Below are 21,187 nucleotides of genomic sequence, written 5' to 3' on the forward strand. Positions count from 1 at the left end.
TAGGGTCAGGGTAAGACTGAATATAACAAGCAACTTGACCAACAGAAGAATATGATTGTTCCCATATAACGAACAATGCAAATGCTGCTTCCACAAAAGATGGATGGGGGATATGCAGGTGCTGCAATCATTTTTCATGAAAGCAGTTATCCAATATCTATATGGCCTTCATCTACCCTCTATTCTATAAATGGAAACACCATATAATGAACAATGCAACAATGCAAAAACTGCTTCCAAAAAAGCTGGATGGGGGTGATATGCAGGTGCGGCAATTATTTTTCTTGTAAGCAGTTATCCCATATCTATATGGGCTTCATCTACCCTAGTACAGAGTATTGCTCAAATATCTGATGCGAGTTTTCTTCTACCTCTCTCTTAACCACAGTGGAACAAGAAGCCTTCTGCCTTATTAACTCCATCACTGTTGTACCTTTCCATCCACTAAGATGATTCATCATTCTCTCTTCTATAAGTATTATTTCAGCCAATGCTCTCACAAGCTGTCTACATGTCTCTTAGCCTTTGACAAGGACCTCTATAACACAACTTGCTGTTAACCCCATACTTTCCATGAGAACACCAGTCACACAAGGTGTTGCCTATGATACGCCTTTCTTTCCTTATACAGCAAAAGTGTGGAATTCTCTTCCAAATTTAATCTTTCCCTCTTCCTATAATCTTTCCATCATCAACCCTTTCAGTGCTACTATCCTTGAATGAGACAAACATGACAGGGTACTAACATCCTTGACTGAGGCTAGTGCTTTCTTGTTACAAATTGATTTCTATAAGCACTGTTGGCTGGCCAGTGATGGCAACCAAAATAGCATGAGTTACTGGAGTTACCTAGAGGCCTCATTAACCTACTAGTAATCATGCTGGGTGGTTGTGTCCCCTTTCTCTAGACTCAAACATCTGTGAACAATGTCAAACAGTCCTTTCCTCATGCAAATGGTAGGCAGAAATGACAGTCCTGCACGAAGAAATTAATACTCAATATTGTCACCTCCATATTCAATGCCAATTCATTATTACATATGAAAGATGATACATTGCAAATGGTTGATTAAGATCTGGTGTACAAAATTCTCATCTGATTCACATCCTGCATTCTGCATGGTATAAGCTAATACAAATTATGAAACAAGATGATAACAATAAACATACCTTAACAGATGAGCTGCAATATGAGTGATGCATTTGTGAGATCATATCGCTACAATCTGATCATTTACAATAAATTCAGTTGCAAAAAAATCCAGGAAAGTTCTAGAGAAGAAAGACAAAAATTTTGACATAAGATTTACTCACCGAGACTCATCTTCTATGTCTCTATCAGGAGCATTGATAAGGAAAACATCTTCACCACTGTTGTTGCCAACAACAAAGATTTGCACTCCTGCATCAGCTCCTTCACACTGGCCATTACTTTTGTTACCAACAACTAAAGCCTGAGCTTCTTCTAGTATTGAACCCTCATTGACATCTTCATCTAAGGATCCCAAGACCTGGAGAGAAAATCAAGCAACTCAGAATGATGCCCTTATCAGCATTTCCCTATTTCCTTTTACTGCCTGCAAAATAGACCATGTACCACAACTAAGTGGTTTACTACTGTTTTGGATAATAAAAATCCTAGGCTAAATTAGATAGCATGGGAATACATCATATACTCAGTTGTCCCATTAATTCAAATTCGCATTAATTCAAAACCTATAAATATGGAAAGCCTTTTCATGTGTTTTGTGACACATAGAGCAAATGAAGTCTTTCCATATTAACAGATTTTGATGTCGGGAAATAGAGTGGAAGAGTACTGGAGGGAGAGAAATAGGGAGAGAATGCATGGAATGGCATTTGTGAGGGATGCAAGTAAGGATATGGATAAGTAATGACTTGGTTGTCATGACCACCCTTTTGATGGGAGTTCCTATAGGATATAGGTATCAAAGACATAGATTTTCATATGCCCTGATGTTTGATTGATAACACTTTAACAGACAAACATTTTAAGTAAACAAACTTATCATAAAATCAATAATAATATGTTGGTGCATTGGCCATCTTGATATGTACATCAAAAAATAGGAAAAAAATTTCCTTAATGAAATGACAGACTGGAATCTAAAAGTAAGCATTCTACCTATGTATTCTCTAGCAGTCATAGAAGGCAACTAAAGGGGGCAGGAATGGTAGGCTGGAAACCCTACTTCTTGTATTTCAGTTTCTAAACAATGGAACATAAGGAGCCAAGCATGGGGTGCTAATCCACCTTGAAAGCTCAGGCTATGATGTCTAAATGTATGTGAATCAACCAAGAGGAAAGGAGAGATGGGTAGTGAGTCTGACAAAAGAAACCTTGATGATCTGGCTCTGAATGAAAAAAATCTCATGGGTAAAGAAGGAAAATTATTTGAAAATGTCTTAAGAGTAAAGTCAGGGGTTGGTGAGATGGCAAGAGATAAGGATGGAGCAGCACTGCTGTTGAAGCAGGAATGGTTGGAGTGTGCAACAGAGTGTAAGGAAGTGAGCTCTAGATTAATGTGGGTAAACATGAAAATGGATTGGGAAAGATAGTGCTTATACCCCTGGCCATGAGAAAAAAATCATACGGGGCAAGTGTTTTGGAAGCAGCAGAGTGTCAGCAGTCATGATGCAAGAGATCAGGTATTAGTGATGGATGATCTGAGTGCGAAGGTAAGTAATGTGGTAGCTGAGGGTATAAATGGGGGGTGGGGGATGCTGCATTCAGTATTATGAATGGAAATGATGAACAGCCTGTGGAGTTGTGTGTAGAAAAAGGACTGGTGATTGGGAATATCTGGCTTAAAAAGAGAGACATACACAAGTATACGTATGTGAGCAGAAAAGATGGTCAGCAATCATCAACAGATTACTGACAGATTAACAGGCATACAAAAAAGAAACTTTTGCATGTGTGAATGGCTGAGTGGAGCAGCTCAAGGAGGTTAGGGTGAGCATTTTTAGAAGTTTTTGGGAAAAAAGGAAACATAAATGCAATGAGAGTGGTGAAAGTAAGTTAGTTGACCCATACAAAGAAATATCAGGAGAGACTGAGTGTAGAAAGGCAAAAGATGAGAGTAAGCAAACTTAGGCAGTAGGTAGGGAATGGGAGGTATTTAGGAAAGTAGTGCTGGCATCTGCAAGAGATTTGTGTGGCTGTCTGGCAGGTGAGACGGTGATTACTCTCAAATCGTTTTGGCTTCCAAATTAATAGGGTTTTGATAAAAGAAAGCAATGAAAACTGAAAGCAAAAGCTATGTTAGTCTTGATCTTTTATCTGACCAGATGATACATTCCAAGATACACATGCTTACATCCAAAACTGGTGGATGAAGGAACTGGACACTGAGAAGAGTTACTGCCTGACCAGTACAGTACTCATGTTCACCAGCTGCAAACTGGACAGTCACAGAGCACCATTTGTTTCTCCTCATGCATAAGTGGGCTACCTGGTTCAGTGCTACTGTTTCTTTTAATGGCAATATAGGCTGCTTCAACTGGTCTCTTCATCCACTTCTCTACTTTCTATAGTACAATCTTTGACTTTCCTCACCTTGGTAAGTGTCCTTTCTCAACCAAAAGCACCATTAGCACTGGTGGTGCAGTGGCATCTGACATTAGCTGTGTTCCTGTACTCTCACATGTAGGACCCACCCAGTCTCGTTATATCATTTCTTCACGCGCATCCATTGCATATAACTTTGTGCACTATAATAGTTTTGTTGCTATGTGTCTTTTTTTTGCCCTTCAGATGTCTCCCATCTTTTTCCTTATATAGTCACTACAACCACAGGTGTCAACAGGAAATTTTCTTTTAAAATATGTGGCTTGCCATGAGTTAGGTACCACCAAGCATCATTTTCTCCCACTGTTACTTCCAGAGTTGTTGCTAGATCTCTTATCCTTTATCCTCAGTGCCTTCCCTTTCAGTTCCTTGCAGTAACAAAATTTCATCAATGATTTTTACCATGTGTTCACATCCATCCTTCAGGAAATCTAGACTCCATACTCTAAAGGCCCTTAGGAAAAAAGTCCAATATCTACTCCAGGGATGGCCCTCTCACTGTGCACTGACAGACAGTGAATGAAATTAACCTTATGGGTGAGTTTACTATATGGGTTCAAGGTAGCTTTTGCTGTTTGTTGTTAGTAACAAAAATGGGAGGTGATACAGACTTATGGATGGAAATACTAACTGGATTCCTTTACTGATCATTCTAAACCATTAACTTATTTGTCTACTATAACTAAAATTCACAGCAAAAGTTAGAAAATACAATACAGTAGTTCGTAAACAGTACTATTACCTGCATGATCTGACCATCTGGGGTCTGGAAGAAATAGTGTCCAGATGGTGATAACTGCAACTGAGGTCCTGACTCTTGCTGGCTACCTTCCTCCTGACAAGCTTTCTGGTCATTATCCTCATGTCTACTTTTATCCTCATTGTCTTCTGGTAAGTCTTTATTTACCTCCAAATTCTCCTCACTCTCCTGCTCCCTAGGAGTAATGGCCATGATGCCTGGAACCTCCTTTCCATCATCTGAAACCATATTGATAGCACATGCCTTAGAGATTATGCACAGAATTCATATATCCAGTTGTCTAGCTTATCATAAGTGAAAAAAAATGTAGAAGAAATATAATCAAAAGGGTTCTAGTGACATTACCCATTTCTAGTCTATTGTGCAGTTAGCTAAAGTAACAAGTACGGGATATGGAGAGCAAAATAAAATCAGTTTAGCATTTTTCTAAGCTTGCAATTATATACATTAATTCTATGATACTGATAGTATCATAATACTAAAAATAACACCGAAAACTGGTATGTTCCTTCCTTACCCAAAGCCAGTTACAGGTTGCAAATGCCACAGGATAGGGAAAGAACTTAAGTAACTAGTTTGCAACAAACTACATACATTAGTCAAGCTCCCTTTCCTCGAATACTGTAAATCATCTGGTTTGATTATACCCATCCCAATCTTTTATCAATCAGCTATCTGATCAATACTGCATTTTGTTAGGTACCTCTGCAACATACTACATATCTCAATGCATCCTTCATTCATAAATTGGAACTGCTAGAAGACATACTTGGCTACAATTTTACTTCATATGGCAAGACATTTGCAAAGACCAGAAACAGTGGTGTTTCCAATATGGAACTCTAGTGATCCCATTCTTTACCCATTCCCAGCTTGCTCCCCTAACATATTTCATCCACTTTTCTTTATGAGATAGTTAGATTAGTGGCGTACTTAGGTAGCTCGCCTCTGCTGCTTTCTTAAAAACTGATTATGTTATTCTTATCAACTTCAGTCCCAAAACAATGGGGTGGATCAAGTGCATACAGGCAAGCAACTTTGGTACAAATTAAATCTTTGCAGAATTGGGTTCCCTAATCCCACTGGCTCTAAAGAATCAAGGAAGTTTAATTGTTTTGGGACAGTATCAAAGGCTTTCTGGCAATCTAGGAATACAAAGTTCTTGCGTTCTGGTAAGATTCTGTTGGTTTACTTGATCTTCAGTCACTTTATATGCTCCTTTCATGTGAGCTTTAAATAGAAGATGTTGCATCCCTTTAAATGGAAGATGTTGCATCCTCTGTAATGCAAATTGCATTGCTCCTAACATTATAGTAGGATAAACTTCTACACTTGCATCTTTTACTCATCTGTGTGGCAGGACAGCGACAGGAATGGATAAAGGCAAGCAAGTATGAATGTTTTTTTTTATTAATTAAACTTTGTCGCTGTCTCCCGCGTCAGCGAGGTAGTGCAAGGAAACAGACGAAAGAATGGCCCAACCCACCCACATACACATGTATATACATACACGCCCACATACGCACATATACATACCTATACATAAGTATAGGTATGAATATGTACATGTGTATATATGTATATGTCTGTATATGTATAAGTATGTATATGTTGATATGTATATGTGTAAGTATGGGTGTTTATGTATACGTGTATATGAGCGGATGGGCCATTCTTTGTCTGTTTTTTATTATACTTAACTGCTGTTTCCCGTGTCAGCAAGGTAGTGCCAGGAAACATAAGAAGAAAGGCCTATCCACTCATATACACATTTGTAAACATAAACGCCCATACATGCACATATACATATCAACATATACATACACAGACATATATAAACATGCATACATTCATACTTGCTTGCCTTCATCCATTCCTGTCACTACCCCGCACCACAGAAAATACTATCACTACCTCTCGCCTCAGCGAGGTAGCGCCAGGAAAACAGACAAAAAAGGCCACTTTCATTCACACTCAGTCTCTAGCTGCCATGTGTAATGCTCCCTATCCACATCCAGGCCTGACAGACCTTTCCATGACTTACCCAAGATGCTTCACATGCCCTGGTTCAGTCCATTAACAGCATGTCAACCACTGGTATACCACATCATTTCAATTCACTCTATTCCTTGCTTCAGATTAAACTGTGAGTAAAAAGTCATCTTTGACGAGGCTGTACAGTCTCATCGAAGAATGTTTTAATCCAAAGGAATCTACACTTTCCTGTTACTGGAAGAAACACAGCCTTGGGATGCAGGAGCCTTTAGAACGGTCCTGCATAACATGGACTCTTTCATAAAAACTTGTCTTGGGGTAATTATAAACTAATCACATATTAGTGCAAGTTACCCAATCATATGACAAATATTTTACTTTATAAGCCATTCCCTAAAATCTAGCAGTCATGCATCAAGATATACAAGCAAGCCAATACCTTCCTCAGTGACTAGGGTATCTTCTAAATTCTGATTAAGAATGCTTGCAGCATTGTTATCTTCATTTGCTGCTAAAACAGTGCCATCAATCTCCTCAGATGATCCCACAAGCTGAAAATAATGAGATTTCAAAAATATCAAAACTATTCATATCAGTTTCACTTATATATCGATTCATGGTCTGTTTACAGACACTTCCTTAAGAGAGCATAATCAACTTTATCTCTTGAGGTCATTTCTTCCTTAATCTTATTTTATGGCCTCTGGCTATTCTATTCCTTTGCTATAATTTACTCTATGCTTTTAGTGAAACTTAAACCAGCTCTGCATTACAAATATTCCTTATCTAAAGCCAGTCTGGCTAAAAACAAAGAAGATATTTAAGTTTTGGAAACTTGTAACAACATGCCTCAATTCTTGAGCACTGATACAAACCCGATGATGGTCAACCTCAGATGAAAGAAAGATTTTAAATAAGAAGGGATGTTAAGGAGGGAATCAGCAATCTGAGAAAAATGCTTGCAGGACTGCATTCAAGTGAAGAGCAAATTTTTAAACTTCAAGAGTCAGCTCATCTTGTAAGTCTCTTGAGTCTACCAACATGGAAGAGGATGAGAAGTGGAAAAAAACAAATCTCAAAAAGAGGCCACAGTATGGCAACAAACATTGTGGCACACAAGAGTTTGTCTGTCTCAAAGGCAGAAATCCTTAGACAACACATGGTTGATCCTCAACATCTTGATTAGGCATCATTAACAGACATGTTTGAAGTGTTAAAGACTTCTAATGCTGATCTCTTCCATGAAAAAGTTCCTCAGAAAGGCCAAGGCAGAGGTTACCTTCCCAAATCAGGGACACTAACCATCTTGTCCAACCCTTGATAGGGCAGGACATGTCAATGGTGCTCTCAGGTTGCATACAGGTCATCATGTTAACCTGAAGTCTTTCTTCCTAAACCCCCCAGCTCTCAGCTTGATACTTGGATCACACCTGATTGGACCAGCCATCTTCAAACACGAGTGTCTATCAATCTTAATATTATTACATTTGATCGCCGTTTCCCACATCAGCAAAGTAGCTCCAGGAAACATGAAGAAAGACCCATCCACTCACACACACACACACAGCATATGAAACCATGGAGAGATCTGGGGGGCCTAGCTGTGGATAGAGGTGCTCTGGTTTTACTGCATTATATATGACAGCTAGAGAGTGGATGTAAACAAATGAGGTTGTTCACCTTTTCCTGCCATTCTTTTGCAATGCAGGATATGACAAAACAGTATGAAAAAAAAATCAAAGTGTTTGCAAAGAGGGAAATCCGAGGATTCACTCCTAATTATGGGATCCTGGGAAGCTGCTGATCTTAGTATACTTAGGGACAAAATAGTCCTTGACCTTGATAAGGCATCAACACAAATACCACAACCTCTGCTAGGGCAGAAAATGTACCACAATTTCCCAAAGAGGATGAATATAACATGGATTTTTTTCACTAAACACTGCACATACATATTGTCCATTAAAAATTGACTGTCCTGTTTATATGCAAGCAACTCTGAGCCTCTGTCCATACCTATGCTTCTGAAATTACCCTTTTGCAATTATTTATTTGTGGTGTACATAAGGGAGATTTCTTTCCTATCACAACTTCTTAACTTCTGTATGCTGTCCACAGTTGCTGCCTCTCAACTCAGTCTACTCCATTTAGTCACTACTATCATACCATAGAACTACTTTTTACATCTTGTCTAACAAGTTTCTTCCTTAATCTCGTGTTATGGCCTCTGGCTGTACTATTCCTGTCTTTATAAAGACTTTCCTTTAATCTACATCATCAAGCTTGTTTAAGAACTAAAAAGGTTGTAATCAAGCCAACCCTCACTCTTCCCTCTCTATGTGGTCCTTATGAAATTGGTAACTTCATGTAAAGCCTAATGCACCTGTATACGTGTATAAAAACCATCATTTGGCCCACATGGGTTCTCTAAGCCATGGGGTGTCTAGATTTTATTTCTTGGACTGCCATTCCAAAACTTCACAAAGCTCTTTATAAAGATGAATCAAGTGCTTCTCTTTCTTTCATCTAAATAAATTTGATTTAGGAGGCATTCTAACTGGTGATGAGATATCACATATCTTAAGGTTCAGCCAGACAGATGCTCATTATCATATTGATATGTATATTTGAAAATGTACCTTTGTACTTAGTTTCAAGAGATTCCAAGTCTTCTTTTGTAGAGGATATTATCTTGATGATATGACCTTCCCCCTACACAAAGATTCTTACATCAGTCAATGTCAATGTCAATCCATGAAAAAAAATTCATCTTCCTATCCTATTTTCATATCTAGTATTGACAAACCTGAGAAGACCTGCCCTATTTATTCACAAGTGCAAATTCTGGTAAAGGATGATATTCAAACAATGTACTCGTGGACTTGAGGGATGTCAAGCCACTAATGGAAAGCAAAACATCCTTCATGTTGGAGAGCTGTTCAAGACAACTGTACCTGCCATGGGAAGTATATAATAATATGGTAAGTCAGTTACGGTAATCCCCATAAAGCCAGCCACAAAACTGGGCTGGACAAAAAATCATCTCCAGCCTCTTTTGGTTTCTAGCCTAAAACACAAACTAAATTTCTATTTCTTGGCCTAAGCAGGACTCAAAACTTCATTGACTTTGAATAACAAACAAGGAGCCATTAGAAGTAGCTCTGTTTTCATTACCAGTTGACATCTGGTAAAATCATAAATTTAGGACATTGTAATATAATGTCCCCTTGTAAATAACCTCTTCATAGACCATCAACTCTTGTGTTACCTGATTTTTTCCAAGCACTTCACTATACAACCAAATATCTATTCAGGGTCTATAAGAAACAGTCACATAAGGAATCTTAAAGATTCTCCCTTATCAGATACCCTCAAACTCAGTTCAGTTTTTAATCAGCAATTCATTAAAAAGGACATGGGAACCTTAGGCCACAGGATCTATCTTAGCCTCCCTTGCCACTAACAATGGTTCCTGAAAGGATCTCAAATAAAGTCGAGTAAAATACCAGCAAAATCAGCATTCTCTGCAATGAAGACAAAGCTCTGATGAGCTTCCATAAGAGGAAGCCCATGACATATTACTGGACACTCTCTTGGTAATCATGCTCTAATTTGGTTCCCTAGATATATCATCAGTACAGTAGATGAGGCATGAGACCTTAGACCTTGGGTAGACCTTGGGGTTTGTTTTTGCTTCCCTACCAATGACACAGGGTTATAAGCTGATCTTGAGTATGTTTGTGTGATCTTTAGAAGAAGGCATTTCATTGGAATGGGTCAGGAGTAGGAACAAGTCAAGCAGTCACACCAGGAACATATAAACATAATTCATGGATGGACCCTTTGCTTTTGTGTCATCATCTGGGGCCACCACCTCACTGAGATGAGGAGGACGAGTGATTTTTATGTGTCCTGTGTTAGACAGCAAACAGCTCCAGAGGGGATGTCTGAACAGCCACTCAAAGGCATTCACAGCATTTCTCTCAATCTCCAATAGGAGTGACAAAAAGGTGTGAGATCCCAGGTCATAAAGACGAACTGTAAGAGAATATATGGAATGTATATGTCAGTCCACAAGGTTGCTGCAAATGCTTGTTTTTAATATATGGATCTCCACATGGGATAGTACCTAGTTAATCAAGTCACCATATGAAAGAATGACAAACTAAGTTTTCTTTTTATCTGCTGCTTGTCTTAAGGATAAAATGGATACATAAGCAGTAAACAGTGTCACACAGTATAACTATATAGCACTTATGGTGTAACATCCACTATTAAAATCATTACAGTAATTACCTGAACTGGGTCACACACGATGGACACTGTGCCAGCCTCATCCACTTCATATTGCAACTGAGCTGACTCAATTAGAGATATAAGCTGCTTCACATCTGCATCCTCCATTCTGAAAAAAACATTAAAACATTTTGATAAAAGGATGTTATGGATCCTTTCTGAGTAAAATCGGGAAAAAACTATTGAGGAAGTATATCCATGTGGTGGGCAGGAGTTAAGGGTATGATGTCCCAGCTTAAAAAAGTGATGAAAAATACAGAGAATATGTAAAATCTGAAGGCAAAGGTATTGAAAATACATTTTCAAACCACAGAAGTCCACAAATACCTGTGGTGACATGGAGAGAAAAGACAAAGTAGACAAGCATCAAAATTTTTCTGGTGAAAAAAAATAGTATGAACAATGTAAGGTTTATAGGTTGACTCAAAATGAGACTAAAAGTACCTGGGATATTAGGCAACAACACTGTATTTTATGCTCCTAAGACAGACTTTCCTTAAAATCCATTTAGCTTCTTTAGATTTATATCAAACCTAGCTCTGAAAAATTGTCTACTTATGTTAAACGTGCCCTATATGTTTTGTTGTGATTACAGAACCTGCGGAACATGATTTTGATGAACAGTATAAATCTATGAAAGTATAGGTAACAGTTAAACTAGTTAACTGGTTAATCTCCCCACAGAAGTCAAAAGTTATCTGTACTTTCAATAATAGTGGCAAAATATACCTACAACACTCGAAAAAATGCACCCACAACACGGGTGTGGGAATGTAAACACACACACACCACAGCAGTATCCTTAACACACGAATTTAGTAAATCTATGCTGCAATTTCGACTGCTGTGGGAGCTTTTTATAGGTTCTTTTGATATTTTGCAAGTGTTTTACACCTTTCATTTCATGATCCCCCACCCCTCTCCAAGCTTCACTGACATATAACCTTATGTACATCATGCAATATAGCATAAAGATCCAAATGATGTTTCAGATATTTCCGTAATCCCAACGCACTTCGTACAGCTCTTTAGCATTTAAATAGCAATTTACTCCCAAGTTGGTTTAAACGAGGCTCTCAACTAGACATTTTTTTTCTATGAGGTTCAGAGCCCAAACATTCTCTGTATGAAGCTACCCTAATTGCGTCCAAATTGCTATATACGATCAACGGTTCCATTAATCTACTCTATGGAATTCCTATGACATCAATTTTATTGATTTCCATTTGCCCGTAAACGTAATTTAACCATTTATGCATCAAAATTTACCTGATGTTCAGGGCCCTCCCTACTATCAACTTACTAGCGTTGCTTAATATATGAACCAGTTCCCCCACCATACTACTCCAAAGCAATGCATAGGATTATCTATTATATTCTAATTACTTAGCCAAAGGAAATAAATAAAAAGATATTACCCTCAGCTTATTCTCTACGAGTCACCAGAAATACATCCAGCTCTTCTTATCCCTGACCGGGATTTGATACTCCAATTTTGACGTTGTCTCCATAACTTTCTCATTTAACGAATTGTTTAACAATTTCCAAATAAAACTATGAGAAATCCAGCAAGGAAGCATCCTCGTTAAATAGTACTCGGGGAAACAAAAACATGCCTGGTTAGGATTAGGCTTCCAGTGCGAGTAAATTACCATCCTATTAACTGCCTTGACTTAATCACTTTTCTTACGCTTTAATTAAAAGGTTTACAATGTCTTGTTTAGGTTTTAATACGGCCTCATTCACCTGTCAACAGAAATGCATGTTTAGCTGTTACTCCATTGACTAATATACATTCCTGCCTAAGTATTCTATATGAGGACACTTGCTCCGCAAAAATCCAAAAAGTCTGACTCTTAGGTGAAGAAAGTGGCACTCAATGTTTAATTATTGGCTGAATATAAGATAAGAGGCATTCCACATACTCCACTTCAATATTTTGATGAAAACGTGGATCTGAGCTGCTATGGTACGCTGACTCAGCCGATGGATCCACATGAAAAGACTCGATGCCCAATACAATTCAAAAATAAGTATCATAAATCACCGAAAACGCACCAGCTTCGTGATAATATTGCTCCACCACTTACCTTATTGATGAAAATATAAGAGAAATCTCCTCATATCCTATGAAACTATCGGCTTGTGCTAGACTTGTTGTTTTCAGCTATGTCTGACGTTTACGAAATAGTCATATTTTTCTCTTTACACTCATTTTATAAATCAGAGAGGAAAAACCCTAATAAAATATGGGGTCTAATTTTATGATATTGGTTTTATATCATTAATCCAAATATGATGCATAAAAGCAAAAGCATAGTTAAAATTCATTACGTACATTTTTTCCTTTCGGATGCAGATGTCCACCTACCAGATGGCGAGGATGGTGCACGAAATTTCTGCCGGGAAATTCAAATGATTTAATTGAGAGGATACACTACATTTCTTGAACATTACATTAACGCAAAAGTATTTTATACCTTTAATAACTTGATTCTAAAGTATGATATTCCGTTCATTTGTCTTTGACAATTACAAGATTTTTTTCTCGACATCTTTTTCCTCAGAAACTCGTTATAATTATGTTTCACATGGAGCTCACCAGCGACTGCCTAAAGGCTTTCAACTTTAGAGAATGTGAATGCTGCTGCGCATATTCCATTACCAAGATAATAGACAACGTTAACCATTTTCAGAAAAAAGTCGGTGGCAGCCGAACATATCTCGAATCTTTGTCGTTTCTATGTACATTATGAGTAATACAAGCTCACCATTACTTACTTACCTTCTCCTGAGGGATAGAGACGTAATATCAACTTCAAAACTTTTAGCAACATCGTCACTCATATCAATCTTCAATTAACGGAAATTACGCATAAAAAAAAGTCCCATAAATGAGTGTGGGCAACAAAGTTACCTTGCAGGTGATAATGTCGAAACTAGTTAAGAATATATTCATGGCTCTTGCTTTCAAGCTTTAGTTGCTACTTTTTACCCATTCACACTATTAAGAACATTTTCAATATCAATTTGCATGGTTTTTTTCTTCTTGAGCGAGTTATATTAAGCAGGTAATTATTTCTTGTTTCAAATATCCTCCAAATGCTGTCAATTGTCATGTAGGTCTCAAAGGAACTACACTACAATTGATTTTCGAGTTTACAAAAATATTAGCTCCACCTTCAGCTCTATTACCAGCTGGAAGATTAGGTCTATAGAATTCAAATCATATCCAAGGGATATCACTCATTTCTAAGCTTGGTTTCTTGCAAGAAAATTATCTTAACGAGAGGCTTCATTCAGTAAGACATTATCACCGAAATGGTACCACGTTCAACACTTCCAGTGTCAAATATTAACCACTAAAAAGCAAAATCTTAAAAACGTGAAAAAAATTATGGTGAGGAGTTCCTTAAGCTGTTGGGTTTGCCTTAGCCAGGTAACAGGGTTGGATCTACCATGACCTCATCTAAGGACTCATTCTCACTACTTCACTCAAAACCAGCTGGTTTCAGTTTGAGCATTTTCACACTTTCTTGATTTTTGATTCTTTGAAGCACCATCTGTGTTCATTCAAGTTTGTGTCCAAAGGATTCTTCCTAAAAGGAGCATTCAAAGAATAATCCCAGGAAGGAGCCCCACAGATGCATCCAGGTGATGTTTCCTCTCAGATGAAGCATGCAAATGATGCTCCTTCAAGAGAACACCAGAATGATGCTCTTAAACACATCAGATGAAGCACTTGATCCTCCATCATCATACAGGTAATAAAGTTTCAGGAATGTCAGTGGGCAGTAATGCATTCTGTTTTTTTTCCCTTATGTAAAGGAATAGCTTGTAACTGCTGAGCTGGCAAGCATTCATTAAAAGCCGAAGCTCTTTAGTGTCTCAGTGAAACATCTCGAGGAAGATTCTGTTTACATTCCTTCAGTAAAGCCTGTTTTTTCATATATTTTCTGCTAAATTTATCGCAACCATTATCAGTGTTCTTATCTCCATAATTATGAGTTAATTTTGTATGGGTAGAATTTCTATAATTACTCCTGCAGTTGTCTTTTGTGTAGACTGGTGTATAGTTTGACATCATTATCCATTTTTTCCATGTTCCCCCATTTCCTACATTAGCCATAACAGGAGAAGAAATGGCCTCATTCGAACACATCCATTTCTGTCATGATGATGCATCTTTAGCTAATATTTACCCTGTAAAGGATTTCTGGGTTATTGAATATCATAATCTTCATGTTTGTATTCATTCTTTTGCTGTCAACTTTCTATGTCATTCTTTTACCATTGATGATATTTGGATATAAATCTGAGATTTTTCTCGTCTTCACTTTGTAGTTTGTAGGAGATAATTCCATTTGAATGATCAAGATATCTGGTTACAAGGACACCTTTAACTGAAACATCTTGATAGATGTCATACAATTCTTTGGTTTGTTTGTTGATTGCAGTAGGGGTGTGTGATGGATGGGTTGCTAAGAGAGATAAATTTAAGGAGAGAAAGGGGTAAGTATACAGTATGTTGGAGGTCTGGGAAGTGTTAGTTATTTGTTGATGACACAGATCTGGTGGCAGATTTGAGTGAGAAACTGGAAAAGTCAGTGACTGAGTTTCAAAGTGTGTGAAAGGAGGATGTTGAAAGTAAATGTGGATAAAAGCATGGTTATTAGGCTTAGTAGGGCAGAGGAACAAGTCAGTTGATGTGTGAGCATAAATTGAGAAAATTTGGAGGAAGTGAAGAGCTCTAGATATCTGGGAATGGACTTGGCAGTGAATGGAACCATGAAAGCAGAAGTGGGTCATAAGTTGGGTGAGGAGTAGAAGATTCTTGGAACATGGGGGAATATGTGGAAAAAAGGGTCCTTATCTGGGAGGGTATAGCACCCCCTGCAGTGTCATATGGATGTGAGTTATGGATTCAATATAAGGATGTGTGGAGGAAGGTGGCATTGGAAATGAAATGTTTGAGAACAATATGTGGAGTGAGGTGATCTGATCAAGAAAGAAATAAAGGGTAAATGAGAGGTGTAACAGAGTGTGGTTGAGAAAGCTGGAAAAGGTGCTAAAATGGTTTGGACATATGGAGAAAATGAGTGAGAGGTTGTCAAAGAGGATACATGCATCAGAAGTGAAGGGGAAAAGGAGTGAATTGGAAGGATTGTGTATGCAGGGGTCAATGTAATGTCACGAGACTGAGCCAGGGCATGTGAAGCAGGTATGGGAAACCATGGAATGATCTGTGGAGCATGGTTGGGATAGAAGGATAAAGTTTAGGTGCACTGCACAAAACAATAGAATGGATGTATGAATGCAGCCTATCTTCATCTGTTCCTTGTGCTATCTCAATAATGCAGGAAACAGCATACAAGCATGAAAGAAAAGACTAACTGTGTGGTAAACATGCATTTCAATCTTCACTTGACCTCGAAGGGGATACAATCTAAATATTTCTCCACTAATCAAATGTGTATCTAAGTATTGGCCAAAATTTACACACCAATGAAAGTTACATATCATTTCACAAAAAATAAGACATACAAACAAATCATTTATAGCAGGTTATACCATTAAATGTAAAACGATTTTTATCAGTCACCTTCAAGACAATAAAATATAGCATACTGTAGGGAAAAAAATAAGGTTCAACACACTACAAATTTATCAAAAATCATATAACCACAAGTTTTCTAAACACAGTTGTGTCAAGATAGCTACACACATGGAAGCTCACTTTATGTTTGGCCAGACATTTGCTTTATTTCAGAAATCAGACGGCGATTATATTCCTTAGGGTCCACTGGGTTACAGCTTACAACTGTGCTCTTCAATCGGGTCTCATCCTGGAAAAAGAGGAACGATTATGTTATATACACATAAGTCACTGTTAGTTCTAGAAAATTTTAGATATATACAAAGAATAGAGTCTATCAATCTTTTTCATAACTAATTCTACCTCATCTATCACCCATAATTTCATTTCCATTTATGAAGAAGGAGATCCACCTACATGAGCAAGATACAGCAGCAGCAGTGAATAAAAAATTAGTCTTATTTTTGTTCATGTTTGTGCCACTTTATTTCTTATCAGTTAGCTATCAACACTCACACTACATTCTCATCTAGAGCCCTTGCTCATATGGTACTACCATGCTTCAAAAATGCCTGCATTTGCCCTCACTAAGAATGACCTCTCTCTCCACACTCCTCAATGCACCCAGGACCTTTTGGTACTACTATAACTCAAAAATGTCTGCCTTTGCCCTCATTAAGAATGCCCTCTCTCTCCACACACTCCTCAATGCACCCAAGACCTAAGTCCCTTCATCTACCATATGGCTCACTTCAACTTCCAACTGTAATCATTCCACAGTATCTAAAACACCCCACATGCTAGAGGTTCTCTCCAATCCATGGTTCCAACTGTAATCATGTCCATTCCATGGTATCTGAAGCACCCAAGTTCCTTGAGGTTTTCTCCCCTATCGAAATGACACACAGAGTAACCTGTCTCTTTTCCCTGCTAAACCTAACAACCTTGCATTTATTCAAAGTTACTCTACACTTTCTCCTTTCACACACCACCAGTGCTGTGTCATCAGCAAGCAGCAACTGACTCACTTATCTGACCCCTTGAACCCCTAACAGGACTGCAGACCTGCCCCCTACCTCTAAGACCCTTGCATCCAACTCAGCACCATGTTCACCATTTCTAACTTACCTTACTGAATACCTCAAGACTGAATATCTTCAACTACCACATTACCCTTTTTTAATCGAAACCTTCCATCACTAATACCTGATCTCTTGCACCAAAACTGCAGACACAGTCACTTGCCTCTGTCTGTCTTCTTGCTGCCAGGTGTTTAAACACTAAAAATCACCCAACTCTAGTAACCCACTTTCATTTTCACCTAAAACAGTCTAGTGCTTGCTTCATGACACTCCTTCATATATTCCTACTTCTTCTCCCTCACCAGAAGTGCTAGTCCTTACTAAGCTCTTACCTTACACTAACCCTGACTTTAAGCTTTACAACACTTCTAAACTATTCTTCCCCCTTACCCCTGAGCTTTCTCTCTCAGAGTTAGAACATTCAGGGACCTTTCCTTAAACATACCACTTATCTCTCCCTTCTTCTCATCTTGGTTACATAAACATTCAGACATCAACCTGAGTCTTTAGAAGCTGAAATACAAGAAGGGGAAAGTTTCCAGCCCCTGCCTTCCACCCCTCTTATTCATTTTCAATAGAAATACATGGGAGGCTTAAATATCTGGGAGAGAAATTAAGTAAGGATGGTGGTGTGAAAGCTAAAAGCAGCCATGCACACCTGGGTGTGCTATGAATGTGCTATTGAATGGGAAAAAAAGAGCATTATGAGTGCAATTAGCTTGCTTTAAGGAGTATGACTCTCAGTCCCGATATGTGAATGTCAAACCCATGATATAAAAAAAAATATGAGTAGCAGATATGTATATTCTACTTAGCATAGCTGGAATCAGAATGACAGAAAAAGATGAAGATACGAGGTTAAAAGGCACTAAGAAGTCACAAAATGTGCAAAAATAAAAGTCTTCACCAAGGAATGGCCATGTACAATACATGGCAGGTAGGAGGAGAGGTAGACCACAGAAAAGAACAGATGTAGTGATAAATCTGATTAGGGTTTGGGATAATTCAGATGAAGTTAGAAGAATTACTGAGGATTGTACACAATGGAAGCATTTTTTGTACAAAAGTAGTATACATGGATGGTATTGCAGTGGAATTTATTAAAAAAGGGGGTGACTGTATTGTTGACTGGTTGGTAAGGTTATTTAATGTATGTATGACTCATGGTGAGGTGCCTGAGGATTGGCGGAATGCGTGCATAGTGCCATTGTACAAAGGCAAAGGGGATAAGAGTGAGTGCTCAAATTACAGAGGTATAAGATTGGGGAAGAGCAGTGCGGTTTCAGAAGTGGTAGAGGATGTGTGGATCAGGTGTTTGCTTTGAAGAATGTATGTGAGAAATACTTAGAAAAGCAAATGGATTTGTATGTAGCATTTATGGATCTGGAGAAGGCATATGATAGAGTTGATAGAGATGCTCTGTGGAAGGTATTAAGAATATATGGTGTGGGAGGCAAGTTGTTAGAAGCAGTGAAAAGTTTTTATCGAGGATGTAAGGCATGTGTACGTGTAGGAAGAGAGGAAAGTGATTGGTTCTCAGTGAATGTAGGTTTGCGGCAGGGGTGTGTGATGTCTCCATGGTTGTTTAATTTGTTTATGGATGGGGTTGTAAAGGAGGTAAATGCAAGAGTCCTGGAAAGAGGGGCAAGTATGAAGTCTGTTGGGGATGAGAGAGCTTGGGAAGTGAGTCAATTGTTGTTCGCTGATGATACAGCGCTGGTGGCTGATTCATGTGAGAAACTGCAGAAGCTGGTGACTGAGTTTGGTAAAGTGTGTGGAAGAAGAAAGTTGAGAGTAAATGTGAATAAGAGCAAGGTTATTAGGTACAGTAGGGGTGAGGGTCAAGTCAATTGGGAGGTGAGTTTGAATGGAGAAAAACTGGAGGAAGTGAAGTGCTTTAGATATCTGGGAGTGGATCTGTCAGCGGATGGAACCATGGAAGCGGAAGTGGATCATAGGGTGGGGGAGGGGGCGAAAATTTTGGGAGCCTTGAAAAATGTGTGGAAGTCGAGAACATTATCTCGGAAAGCAAAAATGGGTATGTTTGAGGGAATAGTGGTTCCAACAATGCTGTATGGTTGCGAGGCGTGGGCTATGGATAGAGATGTGCGCAGGAGGATGGATGTGCTGGAAATGAGATGTTTGAGGACAATGTGTGGTGTGAGGTGGTTTGATCGAGTAAGTAACGTAAGGGTAAGAGAGATGTGTGGAAATAAAAAGAGCGTGGTTGAGAGAGCAGAAGAGGGTGTTTTGAAATGGTTTGGGCACATGGAGAGAATGAGTGAGGAGAGATTGACCAAGAGGATATATGTGTCGGAGGTGGAGGGAACGAGGAGAAGAGGGAGACCAAATTGGAGGTGGAAAGATGGAGTGAAAAAGATTTTGTGTGATCGGGGCCTGAACATGCAGGAGGGTGAAAGGAGGGCAAGAAATAGAGTGAATTGGAGTCATGTGGTATACAGGGGTTGACGTGCTGTCAGTGGATTGAAGCAAGGCATGTGAAGCGTCTGGGGTAAACCATGGAAAGCTGTGTAGGTATGTATATTTGCGTGTGTGGACGTGTGTATGTACATGTGTATGGGGGGGGGGGGGGTTGGGCCATTTCTTTCGTCTGTTTCCTTGCGCTACCTCGCAAACGCGGGAGACAGCGACAAAGTATAAAAAAAAAAAAAAAAAAAAAAAAAAAAAAAAGTTTGTTGAGTATTCCTGGTAAATTATATGGGAGGGTATTGATTGAGAGGGTGAAGGCATGTACAGAGCATCAGATTGGGGAAGAGCAGTGTGGTTTCAGAAGTGGTAGAGGATGTGTGGATCAGGTGTTTGCTTTGAAGAATGTATGTGAGAAATACTTAGAAAAGCAAATGGATTTGTATGTAGCATTTATGGATCTGGAGAAGGCATATGATAGAGTTGATAGAGATGCTCTGTGGAAGGTATTAAGAATATATGGTGTGGGAGGAAAGTTGTTAGAAGCAGTGAAAAGTTTTTATCGAGGATGTAAGGCATGTGTACGTGTAGGAAGAGAGGAAAGTGATTGGTTCTCAGTGAATGTAGGTTTGCGGCAGGGGTGTGTGATGTCTCCATGGTTGTTTAATTTGTTTATGGATGGGGTTGTTAGGGAGATAAATGCAAGAGTTTTGGAAAGAGGGGCAAGTATGAAGTCTGTTGGGGATGAGAGAGCTTGGGAAGTGAGTCAGTTGTTGTTCGCTGATGATACAGCGCTGGTGGCTGATTCATGTGAGAAACTGCAGAAGCTGGTGACTGAGTTTGGTAAAGTGTGTGGAAGAAGAAAGTTAAGAGTAAATGTGAATAAGAGCAAGGTTATTAGGTACAGTAGGGTTGAGGGTCAAGTCAATTGGGAGGTGAGTTTGAATGGAGAAAAACTGGAGGAAGTGAAGTGTTTTAGATATCTGGGAGTGGATCTGGCAGCGGATGGAACCATGGAAGCGGAAGCGGATCATAGGGTGGGGGAGGGGGCGAAAATTCTGGGGGCCTTGAAGAATGTGTGGAAGTCGAGAACATTATCTCGGAAAGCAAAAATGGGTATGTTTGAAGGAATAGTGGTTCCAACAATGTTGTATGGTTGCGAGGCGTGGGCTATGGATAGAGTTGTGCGCAGGAGGATGGATGTGCTGGAAATGAGATGTTTGAGGACAATGTGTGGTGTGAGGTGGTTTGATCGAGTGAGTAACGTAAGGGTAAGAGAGATGTGTGGAAATAAAAAGAGCGTGGTTGAGAGAGCAGAAGAGGGTGTTTTGAAGTGGTTTGGGCACATGGAGAGAATGAGTGAGGAAAGATTGACCAAGAGGATATATGTGTCGGAGGTGGAGGGAACGAGGAGAAGAGGGAGACCAAATTGGAGGTGG

General features: G+C 38.9%; 2 protein-coding genes across 10 annotated transcripts in view; both read right to left on the reverse strand.

Annotated features, from left to right (window-relative positions):
* LOC139756800 (uncharacterized) overlaps positions 1-12,832 on the reverse strand; it is a 75,869-nt gene extending 63,037 nt beyond the window's left edge. For 5 of the 8 annotated variants that reach the window (XR_011714445.1, XR_011714440.1, XR_011714441.1 and 2 more), the window contains exons 1-5: positions 12,734-12,832; positions 10,644-10,752; positions 6,787-6,898; positions 4,335-4,570; positions 1,315-1,511 (exon numbers count right to left, since the gene is read on the reverse strand). Coding sequence is in view for 2 of the 8 variants with exons in the window: in XM_071676604.1 (XP_071532705.1) it covers positions 1,315-1,511; positions 4,335-4,570; positions 6,787-6,898; positions 10,644-10,751 (653 nt within the window). In the remaining 6 variants the exon portion in view is untranslated. The other 3 variants (XR_011714442.1, XR_011714444.1, XR_011714443.1) reach the window with 3 other exon arrangements.
* Positions 12,833-16,037: 3,205 nt separating this feature from the next.
* The window catches only part of RPA1 (replication protein A 70), a 37,975-nt gene continuing 32,825 nt past the window's right edge, over positions 16,038-21,187 (reverse strand). For both annotated transcript variants that reach the window (XM_071676607.1, XM_071676606.1), the window contains exon 14: positions 16,038-16,489. In XM_071676607.1, the coding sequence (XP_071532708.1) occupies positions 16,382-16,489 (108 nt within the window). In that variant the 3' untranslated portion in view covers positions 16,038-16,381. The remainder of the gene's footprint in view (positions 16,490-21,187) is intronic.

Source organism: Panulirus ornatus, chromosome 23 (assembly GCF_036320965.1).
Source record: "Panulirus ornatus isolate Po-2019 chromosome 23, ASM3632096v1, whole genome shotgun sequence".
NCBI lineage: Eukaryota > Metazoa > Arthropoda > Malacostraca > Decapoda > Palinuridae > Panulirus > Panulirus ornatus.